The sequence below is a fragment of the Molothrus ater genome, chromosome 1 (genome assembly GCF_012460135.2).
Source record: "Molothrus ater isolate BHLD 08-10-18 breed brown headed cowbird chromosome 1, BPBGC_Mater_1.1, whole genome shotgun sequence".
In the NCBI taxonomy this organism is placed as follows: domain Eukaryota; kingdom Metazoa; phylum Chordata; class Aves; order Passeriformes; family Icteridae; genus Molothrus; species Molothrus ater.
Window position 1 is genome coordinate 107,807,862 of NC_050478.2, and position 18,755 is coordinate 107,826,616.

Below are 18,755 nucleotides of genomic sequence, written 5' to 3' on the forward strand. Positions count from 1 at the left end.
TCTGAATATTGCATTGTGCCACAGGACCAGGCTTCCCATAAGTGGCTTCCCAGACATGCTAGGGTTTACTTGGTGAAGAATGGTGCCAGCTCAGGCCACTGAAAGTGACACACTGGCATCTGTGCCATGCTCAGCCATGGCAGGGGACTTGCTGTAAGACCCAAACCAGGCTGCTTTAGGTGGTCAGTCCCCTGTCAGGTTAGTCCTTCACTTTGGTGATCAGTTCACAGCTAACTGTGATGTAATTACTCCAATGCCTCCATATATAGCTTAGAAGGAAGATGGCTGGAGGGAGAGTAATTGCTGGACTGCAAATATTTTAATGACTGCTTTTTAAGTGGCATTTCAAAATAAATCTCACAAACAATCCAGATGCCCATTTATATGCCATCTGGACGACAGCATTCAGCAAGAGGACAAGAAGCCAGAGAATGACAAGCAAGCACACTGCTTCTGTGGAGTTGGGTCCTTTCACTCCACAAGGGCATGTCACTGAGGAAAGCAAACTCTGGGCTTCGTCCTCTCTTACTGGTTAGAAATTTTTTCAGTTTAGTTTCTATATGCTTTTCCTGATATTGAAATGACAAATTACAATATATAAAGGTTTTTTCATAAGTAATTGCTCTTGATACAGTAATAAAGACAGGATGAAAAACGCCTCTGCAAGCAATGTCACAGTTTAGTGCAGCCTCAATGAAAATTCATGGCAGAAATAACCCAAGAAACACCGAAATACACTGCTTACATGTGTTGTTCGGGTATTTATATCAATAGCTTTCTGCCTTTTAAAAGGAATACTAGCAAACAGAAGGGAAAAAAAGGCATAATGTTGTGCTACAAAATTTGATACCAATGAACAAATTACCTCTGGGCTTTGTCCTCAGCACCAGCATGGGAAGTAGACGAACTGAATCGCTTAAATGGAAAATCTTAGATCAAAATGATGGCTACTCCTGTGAATTCAACACATCTGCAGAGTCAGCAAGTTGTCAGACACGTGCTCCTTAGCACACCTGTATTGCTAATATTAGTGTATCTCATGAAGTTCTCCTTTCTACTTGCCACAACTCTCTACTGTCTGAAAAATTAAGTTAACAAAAAGTATGAAAGTTTCCAAATACCTGATTAATTGTCTCTTGTTGCAGTTTTTTCCCAGACTCTGAAAGGGAAAGAAAAAAATAGTTTGCATATATTCTAATCAATATGATAGGGGACATGCAGAGCAACAAACAGTAAATTAGTAAAAAAATAATCAAAACCTATAATTAAGAAACAGAATTTAACATGTAGAAATTACTTGACAGTTTGAAATGGAAATACACGTAAAATAAAAGAAACACAAGCCTCTCTTATAAAAGAAGATTGAGATAGGTAGCCAGTCTTGCTAACCTGGAACCCCACAAAATATTTAAACATTCAAAGGGGAGGAAAAAAAATTCTAACATGTAGTATAAAGCCTCTTAATGTTGCAAGATGTACTACGTGACCAAGAGACTGGTAGCATCCAGCTCACAATGTGACCACTGGAGGAGAAAAGCAACTTCTGCCATTACCTTAAAATAAAATTAAATGCCTGTGTCAAGACTGAGGCTCAGCACCAGCTGGTCTAGGGAGAAATTCTATCCTGATATTATCCACAAAGTGGCAAGTTAAATTATAGTCTTGTTTCCTTATTCTGGCCTTCTTCTGCAGTGTCCTTCAGTGTGCTCGTGGAGATAAAATCAAAACCTAGACAGAACACTGCTTTTCTACACTGTCTGGGACTCTTGCAGCAAGGACACCTCAAATCTGTTCTTTGCTTTTTGACCAAAAGGGACAGTAATTTGTTCCATTTACCGCTCCCATGCACTAGTTGTCAAAAGGGCAGCTGGTATCAGTTTGCTACTGGAGACTGCCCACACATATTGGGGAAAGTCAGGAATTTCACACTTGCCTATCCAGCTAGGCTACGTGCTCCCTGAGGGTTTTTAAAAATAATAATGATAGGACAGGACTTACAACCTGTCAGTATCACTATTAACTCTCAGGGGAGCCTGCCTAGCTCGGGTAGCTGCCACCTCCAGCCCTGGAAAGGATACTCCATTTCAACAAAACTTTTCCATATTGATAAGTGTGGCACAAGCAGAATTTTTAAAATGAGGTGAAAATATTTAAAGTGTTAAAATACAGTATAAAGACTCTACTTAAAGGAAAATGTTCCTCCCTTCCCATCCCTGAGACGACTACTCTTTTCAATAAAAGCATTATAGATTATTCAGATGAAGATGATTACTTTAGGCTATATTATAAGATTGTCTCTTATGATAATTACTTCCTGCATGCTTGTGTTGTGTTTTTATTTGCTAAATATAAAAACTATGCTTTTAAAAAACTCCACAGAACTATCATTTAGGGGAGATTTCTTAAAATGTATTCCCTTGCTCACTCAGTTCATCTTTAGGAGAAATAAGATTTATTCTTGTAACAAATATTTTAGCCAAATAGATTGTTGGTAATAGAAGATTAAAGGGGTGTGTGTTTTTAGCATTCTCTAATGATATACAAGTTGCTAGGAAAGCAGAGTGTTTGAAATCTCTGGTTAGATCAACACTATTTTGCTCAAAGGTTTGTGGACTTTGAATTCTGATGCTTTCCTGTTTCCCAGTACATTTGTTTTTAGGCTATTTTGATTCACTTTAAAGGAATTTTAATAACTTTCTGTTGACAGCATGGACAGCTGGTCTTGAGAATTAGTGAAAATTCACTTGCTGACTGAGGAAGGAAGTGACATCAATGAGTTTCTAAAGTCAGCCCTGAGGGAAAAGTGTGCTCTGCCAGAGTAGCCTTTCATGCCATTGTATTTCCAGGGATGCCTCAAGATGCAAATTGCATTATCAATCAAACTTGCGGTTTCTACCTCAGACAAATATAGAAAAAAGAACAGAAAGACTGGGAAAGACCTGTGCAGCCATTCCTGATGCTACTAAGGAAAAGGTGAAGAAGAACTGATGGTAATTCTTTCCTTGCTCTTCTTTTGGTGTAAAGGAAAAGGCAGTTGCAGAAGTGGCTGTATGATACAACAGCAATGATGACATGGGTTAAACAGGACAGAGATTGACTGTTGGGCTGTTAAGGATAGAAGAGAGATCAAATTCAAGGTCACCACTAAATTGAATACTGAGTTCTCCATTTATTCGCTAGATGATCCTTGTCCTCATCACAGAACAACTATGTGCATTTGGCAGAGTCAGCACTTGTGCTCAGAAGGGACCAAGGTCTGTAATAACAGACAGACTACAAATCAGGATGGAAATATATTGGCACCATTACATGGGGAAACCTGCAAAGTCCTGGTGTGTATTGTACTATTGTTTTATGAAAACTTCACAAAAAGAAGCGAAAAAACATGACACCTACAATGTTGAAAGGGGGTTCAGTTTCCAGCTGCCAGAGGCTGATTGTAGGGCAGGACAAAGCCATTGAAAGTGGGCAGAATTTTCTTTGTCCTGTTTCAGGGGTTTTTTTTTGTTTGTTTGTTTTTTGTTTGGGTTTTTTTTTTTGCCCTTTTTTTGCCCTTTTTTTTCCCTTAAATTCCTACAATTATCTTATAATGACAAGTTGTGAATCTGTGTTTTACTTGTTTTACTTTTGGCGTGCTCACTTTTGAGGAGGATCATTTGTGGTGACCATCAACCCATCAACATTCACCAGCAGGATTCAAAAAACACCACTGGAGAGGGTGCTTCTTACTGAAAGGACATGAAGCAATGGGACACTGACAAAGCCAGAACTGTCAGAACACATCAGCCAGTCCTACAGGCAGCAACTGCATCAGTCTCATGAAATGCAGGTAATATTTGACACTTAACAAGAAGTTTCATTTCTGGTCGATAAATACATGCTGAATTTAAAATTTTTGACAGGTTTTCCCAAGCCCCTGCAATGTGGCAGCAGCTTATGCAACAACATCAAACTAACTAGGAAATTTTCTGCCATCTGAAAACTCTCATGGAAGCTGCCCAGTAGGTAGCCAGGGCAGTCCCAGAGCATTCCTTCTGCAACTCAGATTGCTTGTGAGCAGCTTGCTCTTCTCCTGTATTTTTCTGAAACTTCATTTTTCTACCTGTCATCTTGCAAACGTTCCTAAATGGGCTCAACGGTGCCACCCGAGCTAAAAATCAAAAGCAAATCCAAAGGCCTTAATCACAGACAAATAGCTGATACTTTGTGATTCAAAAGTATTTACCAGTATGGACCATGATTCTTGTTTGCTGACACTGTGCTTTCCTACCATGCTGAGGCCAAAATGCTGCAACTGGATTCCAGTGACGATTTTGCATTAGGACTGGAGAAACATATCTCTCCCAATTAAGTTTTAGTGATTTTCTTTTGTCTCTCCAGTTGCAAAAATTGTAATGGCTCATCATGACTGGTTGAGATAAATGGCCTTCTTGGGTTGACCTCAAGCTATATCACTTTAGAAAAAAAAAATTACAACCACATTGTTTAAAAGAATTCTCTGTATGTTCATACACTAATTAGTATACTAATTCCTGTTTCCAGGGCAAGTTGGTTTTTGAAATTTTTTGTTTGTTTGTTTTGGTTGGTTGTCCATGATTAAAAGATTACCTTACTGGGAGGAATAATGTATGTTTTCTAATGTAACTGACAGCTGCAAGACATGAGAGTGTGCCGTAACTGCTGCTGTCATGAGGAATGGCAGCACCAACTCCTCAGCCTCATGCACACAGCCTACACAGAGAACAAAACGTAATTATGCACTCTATGCCCTGCTTACCTCCCTACAAAGGAATGGCATATTTGTGCAGGTTTACAGATTAATCTGCTTTAATTCCCTTTAATGTTAAACTACTTCCAGCTCAAATATAATTAAGATCACCAGGTACAAAAGATTCAGATTGGAAATATGAGTAACACTTCAACAGAACAAATAACAGCTTGATGCTGTTTTTTATGTTCAAATAGTTAGATACATTAAGGATTTTGACAGCATGTTTGTTCTGTAAGTATGTAGATGAAAAAAATAAAGGTTTCATTTCAAAAGGCAAGACATTACTACTGCATTTAATTAGAGAGAAAAATCCCTTAAGTATACAGATCTGCCAATTTATGTGACATGACTGCTATAAGACCTAGCAACAAAGGATTTTTTTTCTTTCAAAAATCAAATCCAAATTTATATCTACTTCAAGTAACCATAATCAATGTCAAAATAAAAGCTTTGGAATAAAACGTTTGCTTCCTTAAGTCTTCAGATAATTCTACAAATATTTGTGTCATGGCAGAAAGGCAAGGGTTGAACAGAAATGCTGAGTCTGTTTCTCTGTTCCCAGGTATCTGAGGGTTTTCAGAAAGACTGAGAATACTGTGGAGATCTCAGGGGGCAGAGGGCACCCTCAGCCTTGCTCTGAAAATTCCATATGCATAATCTGTAACAGCCATATTCACTGAACTTCAAGTGGGAATGGTACTTCTAAATAATCATTTGTGAAGAGGGAATTTGATGCTCTAATACCAATTTAGTTTTATTTTTCCAGTTTGTGAAATAAACCCTATCAACTTCATCTTTTACTTTATGTTTTTAGACTTAAACACATATGCAACCTATTAAATTGTGACCCACCCCACTTTGATTACTGCAGTCCTGATCTCCCAGTACAGATTCTGAGAAGTGTAAATAAATCAAAGCACTCATTTTTGATAAACTTCTGCAGCAAATTCCCATGGCACCAGAGCCTGGGGAAGAAACACTCAGATTTGTTTTTCAGGCATATAACAGACAAGGTGTGACACTAACAGATTATCTTCTGTGAAAGCCTGTAACTAGGCACACAAAGATTAAAATATTTAGGGCAGAACCATACATTTCCTATGTTTTATCAGCAGAATCTCTGCAGTCTGCAAGCAACACAGCTCTTGCAAACCTGCACATCATTTCCTCCTCCTTCTAACAAGGAATGAAATAAACTAAAAGTGCTCATTTAAACTATTGCCTTCAAAACCTAGTTTAGCTTACTGTTGCACCTCTATGATAATTATGCAACTGAATATGATTACAGTAGCCTAAAATATATTAATCACATCTTCATGGTATTGCATAATCCTTCTCAGTTGTCACAATGCCAACTCATAAGTTGCCCTGGCAGAAGGAAACATAAAAAGAAACCCAAGTTGATACTGATTGAAGCAAATGAAGGAAAGTTGGCCATCTCAAAATACCGAAACTCTCACAGCATTCCAAGGTCTCCCTAGCTAATTTTTCGTGATTACTTTTGATATGAAAACAGACCTTTAATTGTCAGTCTCTAATAAGGATGCAGAACTGTTCCCTGGGAGGTTCAAAGGACCCTGGGAAACTAAACATTTACCAAAGCGTGAGTAGCCAAATGTCTTGTGCTGATTAACATAGACCATTCAGTTTCCACCTAACGAAGTCATAACAAGAAGGAACCCCAAAGGAAAAAAAAAAAATTGGACTGACAAAGGAACATTAGTCTTAATAAGACTGAGGACTCTCATTCATTAATTCTGTTGAGTGTAAAAAGGAGGTGGGGGTATAACTCAAATCCATTCCTGGACCAAATCCTGCATTGACTAACATTGTGTAACTGTACTTAGGGTGACGAGATGTTACAACATAAATTAATTGAAAATTTGAAGTTTTACCTGCTCTCTGCCTCATCAGCAGTGATAAAAATTTTCAAATGAGACAGAATTGCCAGGATGCCCACTAATGGAATTAGTAAGCAGCCTTGTTTGCCAGTTTTCTTCTAGAAGGCTGTGCTTTCTGCAACTGGGAAAAGGGAAAGCAAAAATTTGTCCTATTTTTCCTTTAAGGATGGAAGATTTGAGATAGTGGAAACATGTCAGACAGTGTTTTGGTTGTAACATCAACACAATATTGATATCACGATTTGGATGGTTTCCAGCTGAACATGGTGCATTTTTTCAATGCCTATTTGGCATTCATCTTGTGTCTAACAACAAGAGTAGTTTGTTTCAAATTTGTTTTACAGCTCACTATGCAATTGCTTTGAAAAGTTTTTTTCTTTTTATCCAACTGCTTCACTACTTTTTTTCACATTCCTGCGCTCTTAAAGGAACGGAATGGAGTGAATCACACATTTCTATTCATCTGTAATAGGGAAGCAAAGACCAGTTAATTATGTCTTAGTAGGTGCATTTTTTGAAATCCACAATGTGATCCAAATCCAATGGTAAAAATTCTCAGTTCCCACACTGCAAGGGCCATTGCTTTTTCATCTGAACTCATACAAACCACAAGACTCCCCTTTCATGTTGCTAGTTATGTATGGAGCTTTACGCTGCTTTATGTTATGATAATCTGGAGGGTAGGTCACATAATCTGTTAAAATACCTTTTTGACTGTGCTCCCATGTCAAGCTCAATTGCTTATGCAGTTGTATTCCAAAATAAAAAAGGTTTCTAGGCTTTGACACAAAGGAAGTGGTTTCTGCCCATCTGTTGCAGTTTCCTGTGTCAAGGTTCTTAGTACATCATTCTGTGAGGGATCATAAAATCATACAATGGCTTGGGTTGGAAGTGACCTTAAAGATCTTAAAGATATTCTAGTTCTAACCCTGCTGCCATGGGCAGGGACACCTTTCACTTGACCAGGTTGCTCAGAGCTCCAACCAACATGGCCTTGGATGGTTGACTGATTTTTTTTCCAACGAAGGAGAAAACTGTCTGGGTTTTTTACTCTAAGAACATCACATTAAGGACTGTCATGATAGAAAAGGAATATGAGGAATATGAGTACAGTTGAAATTTGCAGTCCAATTAACCACCTCAAGGAAAGCCTCATGGAGTCATCATCATCCTGGTTGTCATCATGGTCAGCTGTTGGTTTTTCACTGGTAGCAAAGATAAGTTGATCTCCACCTTTGGAGCACACTATTCTGATATAATCTTAATTAGAACACCCTGGAAATGGCATATGAAAGTACCAGTACCAATGGGAAGCAGTACACAAGCCCAGAGAAACTTATTTTGACTCACCTGCCAGGATAACTGCACCACAAACAGCTGAGCTACAAAGCTTCTCTAGTGTGAATCAGTAGTGTAAGCAAGTTAAGTACACAGCAAGCCCAAACAGGGATAGAAAAATCCAGCTTCTTGGCACTAATTACAAAGTAGAGTCCCACAGCAAAGTCACCATGGGAAGCCTTAGTCTACAGTTTCTGCATTTCAGAAATAAAATGGAGATGAATTGTCTGTACAGCATAAGGCCAGGAAGTGACCAGTGGTGATGAGAGCAAATATTCTTTTAATTTACTACTCATATTGAATTATGCCTACATAAACAAACTTTAGTTGCTTAAATCTTCCCTGTTTCTTTGTTTAAGGTCTAAATGTGACACTCTAAGGCATGCTCTTAGCAGAATGGCCTCAAACAACTTCTCTGAAATCATTCCAGTAAGAAGTGGAATATTCCCCAGTGAGAACCTGAGAGTAACAGAAAGACACTACTCACATTTATGAGGAATAATCTGTAATTAATCCACTAGTAAAGAAGAGAGAGGAAAAAGGAAAAGGTGAAATAGAAGCCTTATGAAATAGAACTTAAACAACTGGAAAAGTAAAAAAAATTCTGTAAACCAAATAATTTTATAGTGAAAGAAAATTAGGTGAAGAAAGGCAAAGAGAAACAAAAGCTAGAACATAACCTTTTCTAATGCATGGTTTTGAATTAAAATTGGTCAGATACAAACCAAAAACCTACAGCAATCAGTTGCTGCAGGGAGTGCAAATTTATCTACATTTTGTATAACTGGAATATGACCTTTTACGACCAAATCTTGTGGTTGACTTCAGCTGCAGCTATTGGAAGTCATTTGTAAAAGGTCATCCATGACTGAGAACATAATTTGAATCCAAGATGCACAAGGATTCAGGTTTGTGCTACTCAAAAGAACTTGGGGAAGGAGAAAGAGGGAAGGAAGCTCACCCACTGCTACAGATTCAGTTCTCAAATGGATTTATAATTTGGTAATAGCAATTAATCTAAATAATCAATTTTCAATATGTGAATGCAAATTACAAGAGGATACAAAGTTTTTATGCTTGTAATTTATGACTACATTACTTAAATATTACCAAAGGAGATTATATTATCAAACAAGTCTACTTATTTAGTAATGTAACTTGAGTCAATTTTTGTTGTCTAGAGCATAGTAGAACCTCTTCTTCCCACAGATTCTCCACTACAAGAAAAGATTTTGAACCCTCAGTTCTTATTGTCATAAAGAAATAAGGTTCTTAGGCAAAGATAGTTTGTAGCCCTAAATAACATATTTATCTGACTTTATTCATATGACCTTACACAACCTTAGCACCATTTTTTTGGTTGGTTGTTTTTTTTTTTTTTTTTTTACTTTTTTGCTTGTTTTTTTCACAAAATCTATGATATTTTAAGGAGCTCCTTATAAGAATAGCTGATAATGATGCACAAGCAATCCTCAACAAGAAAAGTGCAATGATATATAAAAACATGTAAGGTTGTTCTCTGAACATCAGAAAATTCAAACTATCATTCAGGGTAGTTGATAAGGGAAAAGAAAAATTATACAATACTTTATGCATGGAAGTAAAAGAAAATTCCTCTTAGAGAGAACTGTCAGCAATTATTTAACCATGATCACATGACAACACTTTCCCAGAAACCTAAAATCAATTCAGAAGGCCAGTCTGTAAAGGATTCACCACCACTATATGAGAGTACATTTAAAACTATGCCAAAAAAATACTCTTTTATGCTTGTTGTCTTTAAAGCCAAACCTGTAGCTCAGGCTTGCAATCTGCCCTACCACTAGCTTTGGGCAGCTATTGGCTGCCCAAAGCGTAGCAACTGGCTACATATTGCACCCACTATGGATAATTGCAGCTGCCTCCTTGCCCGCAGGTGAAACACCCTGATGCTCCAAGCCTCACAAACAGCACCATGCTCTGCTTAGGAGGAGTCTTTTGCTCACTTTAGGAAGGCCTGTTATGCCTCCCTTTGTGTGCCATCCTTGCTACACCAGTGAGGATACTGACAGTGGAAAGCAGCAGGGGTGATGAAGCAAGTTCAGCTGGAGAAATCTTCGTGAGAACTGAGCTCAACATGTGCCACTGAAAACACTGTTAAATGATTCTTTTTAATTAAGCAGAGACTCAAAATAACAGCAGTAAGGTGGTGTATGGTAAGGTTTTCAGTACCCAAAAAATGCAAAGTACCCCAACACCAGAAGCATGAATGCTGCACTGCATCAGTTTGATCACTTGAGCAGGGTCTAAGTAGATGCTCTCAGGTACAGCGCATCCTTTTCATGCACAGAGGATAAAATAGGTTTTAAAACCACACCTGCAGGTTTTGTACATGCCAGCAATTTCTGCCCACAAAACATACTGCTGCTGCTTGCAAAGGACCACAGGTACATACCAAAAGCTGGTGCTGAGGTACAATTTGCATCCATAAATGTGCAGGTGCAGTTCTGTGGAGACCTATGAGAAGAACATGACCACACAGCCAACAACTGCTACTTACACAGCAGCCTTCAGACAACAATCTTTCTATAGGATGTGCCATGCCAGGCATTGCAAGGAGAGGCAGAATTCACAGCTGAAATTGCAGCTGTGTTCATGACTGGCAGACTGATTTAAGAAACAAGCCTACCCAGTCCTGATTTGCAAACCATGGGTGTGTACTCATACTGGCAGCTCTGATGATACCCCAGACTGAGGGCAAGATTAATATGTCAGCTACAAAGGTGGAAAAATTTCTGAGAGAGTCCCTTGCACCAAGTGATTCAACATGATTTTCTATGACTGAAAGAACCCACCTTGTTCATTCTTCCCTAGTGAACTGCATTCTTTTCCAGGCATTAAAATTAATTCTGCAAGCCTGACATGAATCAGCATGAGAATTACTGACCAAGTAAGCTTCAGCAAGTACTAACAGACACAGTCCCATAATATGGTGACTTTATTCACATGTACATTACTGCTTTCTAATGAAGTGAGCACTCTGAATGAGACATTTCTCTTTTCTTCTGTCAGGAGATCACACTCAATATTGTATGTGATTACCAACTTGGCAATGTCTTCTTGCTAACTGCAGGGACAAGGTGTTCACATATTAAGTCCATAGACTAAGGGAAAAAGGCATATTTCTATTTAGCTTATTATTAGTATTTATGGACATAATGGACATAATACTTTATATGAAATTTGATTAAAGAATGTGAAAAGAAACACAAACGAAATGTGGGAAAGTTACCTTCAGATTAGAAGTTATTTTGGACTAAAGCCACACCAATTGTGCTTGCTTAAATATTTAGTGAAGGTAAAAAGCAGTTTGAGAGGACTGAATTTCCTTCCTTCCAAGGGATCTAAAAAGAAAATGTGATAATTGAGCATCCACCCCATACAATACTTTTGGGCATCACTAACATACTGACCCTACTGTAATTAAAGTAATTTGTATACTCTGGTTTGTTTATAATTTAAAGGCTAGGTCCAAATGTTGCAAGCATGTGAGATGCAAATCTTCAGCGAAATTAGTTTTACGTATTGATATGGCTAACAGGGGGTGAAAGAAGCACTTAATATTTTTAAATGGCTGGTTAATTAGATATACAGTCAGAGACTCTGGAAGAACAGAGATGCAAATGGCTCGGAGCTTCATATTTCCTCTCTTCATACAAGCATATCAGTATGTTCCTACTTTCAATACTTTTTGTCCCATGGATTACAGATAACTAGCTCTCAGAATCACATTAAAACAGAAACACTGCTGGTTGCAACTGTGTAGAACCAAGCTTAGGTTAAACATAGTAACAAACTTACTGTAGTAGTGGAAGCTAGGCTCATCAATCATAGGAGAAAGCAAGACAGACAGAAAAAAAAAAGTTATGAAGAAATCCCTTCATATTTAATTCTCGTTTCTGAGAAGAGACTAGAGCAATTCTACAAATCCAGTGTGGACCACTATTTTTTTGCTGGGAAACTTATGCCATCATGCAGCCACCTAAACACACTAAAGACCCAATTAATCTTAGCTAAAAATACCCCTTTATAGAAGTTACAGACAAACAACATTTCTTAGGGTTTGCTTTTATGATTGGTTTGAGCTTCCCAATGCTCAGCCCTTGCTGCAGCTGAAGGGATGTGCTCTTCCTCCTCCCATGTGCTGGTCACCAGTGCAACTGCACTGCGGGGTCAAGACACATCACAGTCCTTACTCAGCTAAAAATTCTCATATTGCCTCAACCATATGAGATCAGAGCAGCCACATCAGCTGTGCAGATCAAGACACCTAGCTGGAAACAACAGTGGGGACAATGAGAAGTCCCCATCTGGGAAGCTCATGTGTAGATCAGCATAAACGTCCTATAATTCTGTATCCTCAGAGTCCTTATCTGCCCAGCTGCTTCAGATCCCTCAGCATCAGAACACCCAGGTTTGTAACAAATATCTGAATAGTTCAGATGCACAATACTAACAACTCACTTGACAACCAGCTATTTTCTTTTAGGGCATGCATTGTATGGGACTCTTTTCTTTTTTTTTCTTTTATTTTTTTTTATACTCAGATACATCATCTATTTGGCTTTCCAAAAGGTATTTGAGAATATCTCTCACAAGATTTCTTAAGGAAACCTAGCAGGCACAGAACTAGAGTGACCACCTTTGCACAGATTTGGAAAAGCAACTGTTGAAAAGAAAGGAAACAGGACATAGGAATATGAGAGAGGACAGTCAGTTTCACTGTGGAAGAAAATCTCCAGTGGAGTCCCGCTGCCTCGTGTTGAGGATATCAATGTAGGATATCCTCATGATGATATTGATCAGCCCATTCTGAATCACCTGAGAAAGGGAACAAACAGGAAAGACACAAAGTTTGCTGATGACAATAAGCTATTTGGGTTAGAAATGATGGAGGCTAAAGAACTTACTATGAGAGTAGGTTCATAATAAAATGACATTTGAAGTGAAATTTATACAAAATGCTGCTAGAAATATTTTGGGGGAAATCTTAATTTAGACTCAAAAGTAGTGGACTCTGAACTGAGTTACAAGCACACTGCTACCCAGGAATGAGATCTTGGGGTGGTAAAACTTCTGTGTAAATGTCATCTTCCTGCTCACCAGTAGAGAAAGCAAACTGAACACCAGAGAAAACCTAAAAGGCAACTACTGTGTTTCTGCATATTCACACACTTGAATCTTAAATATTATTTGCAATTCTGATCCTTCCACTCATGTAACAGAGCTGAAGAAGAAGTAAAGAGGGTGGACTGAAAGTATAAACCAGCTTACAAGGAGCAACAAATACGAAACCTGGCAAAGCAATGATCCAGAGGAGATAGGATAGGGATCTGTAAAATCATGAGTGACATGGAAGGGGTGAATCAGAACTGACTGTTCGCTGCCCATTGTAACACAAGGCTGGGGGCATCAGATGAAGCAGGCAGATGGCAGGTGGAAAACAAACATGAGGAAGCAGATCTCCATGCAACTGAGAAAGGAAACTCAGGAACTCTTTGCCAGGGGATGTTACAGATGCTAAAATTTTACATGGATTCAGGGGACAACTGAACAAGCTGAGAGACGGGAAATCCTTTTGGGGCTGATAAGCAAACAAAAACCACCTCTGGCACAGGAAGTTTCTGAAACACAAACTGCTGGAGTTTGAGAAAGTAACGTGAGAAGGTTTCACTTTGCTGCTAGGATATTGAGCAAGACAGAGCTCTGGTCTCAGGCAGTGTTGCTGCTGTGTGCATGTCTAACAACACAAGAAAGTTAAAAAAAAAATCACTGATTTAAAATACTTCAGAGTCTGGACACCCTCAAAAACAACATGCACCACCTGCAAGTGCTGTTGACCATTCCCATTGAGTCTCCAACCACAGGAGACTGACCAGCACTTAAATAAATTTCCAAGAAATGCGAGGAACAGACTCACTGAATATTAAAAGCACTAGACTGTGTGTAAGGAAAAAGACACAAACACAATGATCTCAGTGCTTTTCAATGTCACCTGAAAAGTTTACTGTGAGCAAGGGATTGACCTGCAGTATCCTAAGGTAGATGCTAACATCAGACCATTCTGTTATGCCACAGGCTGGAAACACAAAGGGTTTAGAAGGCATTACAGGAAATTTTTACCACCTATCAATTTTCTGGTTTACTGGTTCTGCTTCCTTGGAACTACACAAAAATCACTAGAGAAAAACAAAGGAGCCTTTTTGAGAAGTGAGCTGAGTTTTGTTCATAAGGCAGATATTAATTTAAAGAATACAAATAGCCCAACAGCCATTAAAATGAACTCTTAAGCACTATTTCTAATTATACTGCATTGATTAAATACAATTATATTTTAATTAAGCTTTGTTCATACCATGTTTTTTCTCTGTCCAGAGGAGGAAATTAATCTCTTTTTCTAGAGATTCATTTTCATGGCAAATAATGCTTATCACCTCATTTATTTTAAAAGCAGAAAACAAAATCTGTGCAAGACACGAATTGTCTTGGCTGTCTTAGACAAAATCAGCTGTCTGCTTCAAAGTTCACCGGCATGGAGAACCCCAGTCAATGCCTGCACTCTTCTCATTGCTGGTTTTTAAGTCCTACCAAGAGGGTCACTTTTAGCATTCTAAGCTGCTACACCTGCACTCACTGAGTTATGTTAACAGATTGTGTGAGTGCTCCCAGTCTATTTCCATGTAAAATCAGGTTATCTACAATCTGGGCTGAGGAGAAGCCTCGTGGTTTGCCCAGCATTGGGGCTATGGAGAAGAGATCCTGAATGTTAGCACCTACTGCCCTCTGCCTGCTCCATGTAAAAAGCTTAGGCAGCAAAACTAGAAAAACTTCCTTTTCCAATTTTTAAAATACTTGGTTTTACTACTCTGATTGGAACTGGTTTTTAATCTATTTCTTTTGATTACAAGAGTAGGAAGTGTTATTCTCCTCTGCCTTGCAGTCTTGATAGGGATTGCCATTACAAAATGTGCAGATAAATACTGCTTGCATAATTTTATCCTGTTTTCATAAAACATAATTAAACTTCTCTTAGCATTCAGTGGGATCAAAATTCAGATGTTCACCATATCTTTCCAGGAAATGTGGTGGGAGGTGTACTGCAGTGAAGTTCATCATGACAGACAGAGAAAAAAGAAGTGCAGATTGTAAATCCTTGCCCTGCAATATGATCCATGTAGTGAAACACTTATACAGGCCATCTGAGCACCTGGCACACACTACAGAGGGACAGATCTTGATGCCTACACAGATAAGACTGCACCATCAAGGACAAAGTTCTATAAGCCATAGCAGACAGCCAGCACCATGAATGGGGACCCAGAAAAAGTCTGTCTCAATGGCTTTGACCTTGTATTCAGCTTAAGCGATAATCCACAGTTATCGACTCTGACTTGCACTTTAAATTCTCAGTTCTGCCCAAAGAGGATTGCTTGAAATTCTTTAGATATAGAAAATCAACAGGAAATCTACTCCCTTGGGTTTTTCTAGAGGGCACACTAACCTCTGGACTTTTAAAATTTTCCTCTGACCTAAAGAATAGAAAATATTTCCATGTCCATTTGTGGAGGGACAGAAGCCATGCAAATGGCATTCAGAGAGTCAGACCTGGCCTCAAGTCCATGGATGCAAGGGCAGTGCTGCAGCCCTGGGTATACATGTCCATTAATCATGAGCTACAGTTCTGAACAGAAGGGACACAGGAAATCCTGGCAAGCTGTTACAATTCTATTATCCCACCTGCATGTCTTCCAAAATGCACCACAGTAGCATTCCCTCCATCTAAGGCAAGCAATATAGGAAAATATAAAAGGCAATTTATATATGTAGCTACTTGAACATGTTTTCAAAACTCTTTAAATTTCCAAGTTTAAATTTCCAGCAAAGGCTTAACCTGATGCAGTTTGGCTTAGAAATAAAACAAACCATGTGCTTCCAGTGTATTTGGTCCTTGTCACTGCTTCTGCTTCTTCACAAGCTCTATCAACAATGGTCTGGCAGTTACCATCCCTTCCCATTCACAGACTCATTCACACCTGGAATACTCACCCCTGGTTCCACCCACTCACAACAGCTGATTATTTTCATAATTAACCTGTCAGACTGCCCAGACAGCTAAAAAACCCCAAGTAATATTGGACCAAGGCCTTCTATGGGAGGCTTTGGTCAGAAGCCGAGGACAGAGCTGACAAACAGACATACCATGACTGCATGCCACGCTTGCTGAAAGCATGTGTAAATTAATACTGGGCATTCTGCATACCTCAGCATTAAGCTGGCCTGGCAGATGCAGCCCCTGAGTACCTTCTTTCTCTCTGTGATTGGCAGTAACAGCCAGCAAAAAAATAAAGCAAACCCCACCCTCTTGGGACACCCCCTGGGGAGTCAGCTCTCCAGCCCACTGGAATTGCTTATCCATCAGGGGAAAAAGGTCCCATGGCAAATTACCACAGCCATGGAGCCAGGAGGTAAAGTGCACAACTTCTCAGCACAAAGGCAGATTTAAAGGTGTGCCATGAGCTGCCAGTATGTCCTCGTGTGGCCAGGCTGCCAGTGAGCCTTAAGCACCCCATCAGAAATGACTGGGGTTCAGTGTCCAGCAAAGCAAACCACCATAATAAGCTAGATGGCCTACAGTGAAGTGTCAAATATGTTAAACCCATTTATAAAAGTGCACTCTACTACCTAAAGTACTTCATGAGTGGTGTGTGTAAATGAGGGCTTTGGCTTTGTTTGTTTTCAGTAACAGAAGATTTTTCATTTGTCAATTTACAGCAGAGATTTTGATACTTGAGAACTGTCTCTGTGTTTGTGATTACACACCCCTGCTGCTAAGTATGATAATTTGTTCCACTTCAGGTTTTATTAATTAAATTAATACTAATTGAGCGACCTTTTGGTATAATTTTAGCCTGTTTTTTGCACTAAATCCTGTACACTGTAGCCTCTCTTTAGCTTCCCTGTTTATCCCCTGTCCCAGAGGAAATGTTTAAATGTTTCACTGCAGATCACTGCCCTGATACTCTTGGGTTTATAGATATTTATGGCTATATTTGCATACTCCTAAATCAATAGTAAAATCTAGAAAAATCAACAAATATTTTGGAAGATATTTTAGAGAAAGAAACTGTTACCAAAAAAACCACAAACAACAAAACCAAACCCAAAACCAACCCAACCCAAAGATGGGTAATTTTATGTGACTAAGTGCCCTCTAGTGACAAAGTCCTACTCCAAACATCTTTCACAGTCACTTCCATGTGTTACACAGTTTTGGTTCTCAGTATCTGAAACATTGTGGGGTTTTTTGTTTGGTTTGTTTTTTTTTTTTTTTGTTTTGTTATTTTAAAGAAAATAAAGCAAAAGTGACAGGCAAAATATATCAGTAATGATAATAATAATAATAATAATAATAATAATAATAATAATAATAATAATAATAATAATAAAAACCAACAATAATAATAATAAACAACCACCAATCACTGTGTTAGTCTAAAATACACTTTATTTACTGAAACATGATGAGTATTTTCCTGAATCAATTTTCCTGTTATTTCTGTAACTCAAGGGAGATGCATAGTTAGTTTTGTGGCAGTTTGTTTAAATTACTCAACAGTCCTTGAAGTGCTGTTGCTTCTGAGAGCTGTCTGCCACTGAGTGGTGATGCTGCAAAGTAGAAGAGAGCATTAACTCTGGGCCAGCCCTACAACCCTTGCCCTTTGTTACAAATCCCTCACCCCACCCTGAAATCCACCTCAAATCAGTCATTCCTTCCCCAGAACAGCCCACCCACATGTTGGCGCAAACATGTCTAAAAGGCAGGCATGGAGCTTCACCTGCTCCACTATCTTCTCCAAACATGTAAGTAGGGAAGCCTGGCTTATAAATGAGCTCTTAGAATGCAAAGAAATCCTCCAAAAGAAAAAAATCTTTTTTTTTTTTTTTTCCTCAATCTTTTTAAATTTGTGAAATTAGAGAAATCGTAGAAAGGATACCAATGTCTTTACTTTGTAGTGCCACTCCTTTAGGTGAAAGCTGAAGATTTACAATCTCTTCTTAACAGAGAAGAAAACTGTATTAATATAATATATATATATATATATATATAAAATACACGATATAGATTTTCTATACTATGTTATAATATATAAATTAATACATTACATAATATAAATAATGTAGCACACACACACACACACACACACACACACACACACATATATATATATGTGCACACATCCATAGCATTTCCATGATCAGATTTTTCAAAATTATTCACCGCTGTAAAAAGCAGTTTTCCTATTTTTTCAAACATTGTCTTTTGCTTTCTCATGTGGAGAATCTCACACTGACAATTACACTTCCGTCTGTAAAACAGCTCTTGGTCATTTTTTAAAAGACCAACAATGAATAATTTAAGTAATACTATTCTCTTGTATGCGTTTTTTGAAAATGAAAAGACTTCAATGAAAACATGCTTTTTTTTGTCTTTACACTTAATGAGCATGAATTAGATTTTCTGGTTTTTCTAATGAAGTCATAACCTTATCACATTAACTTTCTTTGCTGTACTCACTGTCTTTGCAGTAAGATAATCAATGATGTTAGCTAGAAAAGCAGTTGGCCAGTGTGCTCTCAAGTTCCTGTAAAACTGGGGATTTAGTCAGAAGTACTCCTATTTTCCTCTGGAACATTAAATTGAAGGC

At 38.4% G+C, this 18,755-nt stretch overlaps 1 protein-coding gene and 1 long non-coding RNA gene across 4 annotated transcripts in view; one reads left to right on the plus strand and one right to left on the minus strand.

The window, feature by feature from the left end:
- CHST9 (carbohydrate sulfotransferase 9) overlaps positions 1-18,755 on the minus strand; it is an 86,730-nt gene that overhangs the window by 16,383 nt on the left and 51,592 nt on the right. For 2 of the 3 annotated variants that reach the window (XM_036396537.2, XM_036396529.2), the window contains one exon: positions 1,122-1,159. In XM_036396537.2, coding sequence (XP_036252430.1) covers positions 1,122-1,159 — 38 coding nt within the window. Of the gene's footprint in view, positions 1-1,121; positions 1,160-10,444; positions 10,467-18,755 lie in introns of those variants that run through there. The other variant, XM_036396545.2, reaches the window with a different exon arrangement.
- LOC129046607 (uncharacterized) overlaps positions 1-18,755 on the plus strand; it is a 44,513-nt gene that overhangs the window by 15,285 nt on the left and 10,473 nt on the right. The window contains exon 2 of the long non-coding RNA XR_008508223.1: positions 3,651-3,829. This is a non-coding gene — a long non-coding RNA (uncharacterized LOC129046607). The remainder of the gene's footprint in view (positions 1-3,650; positions 3,830-18,755) is intronic.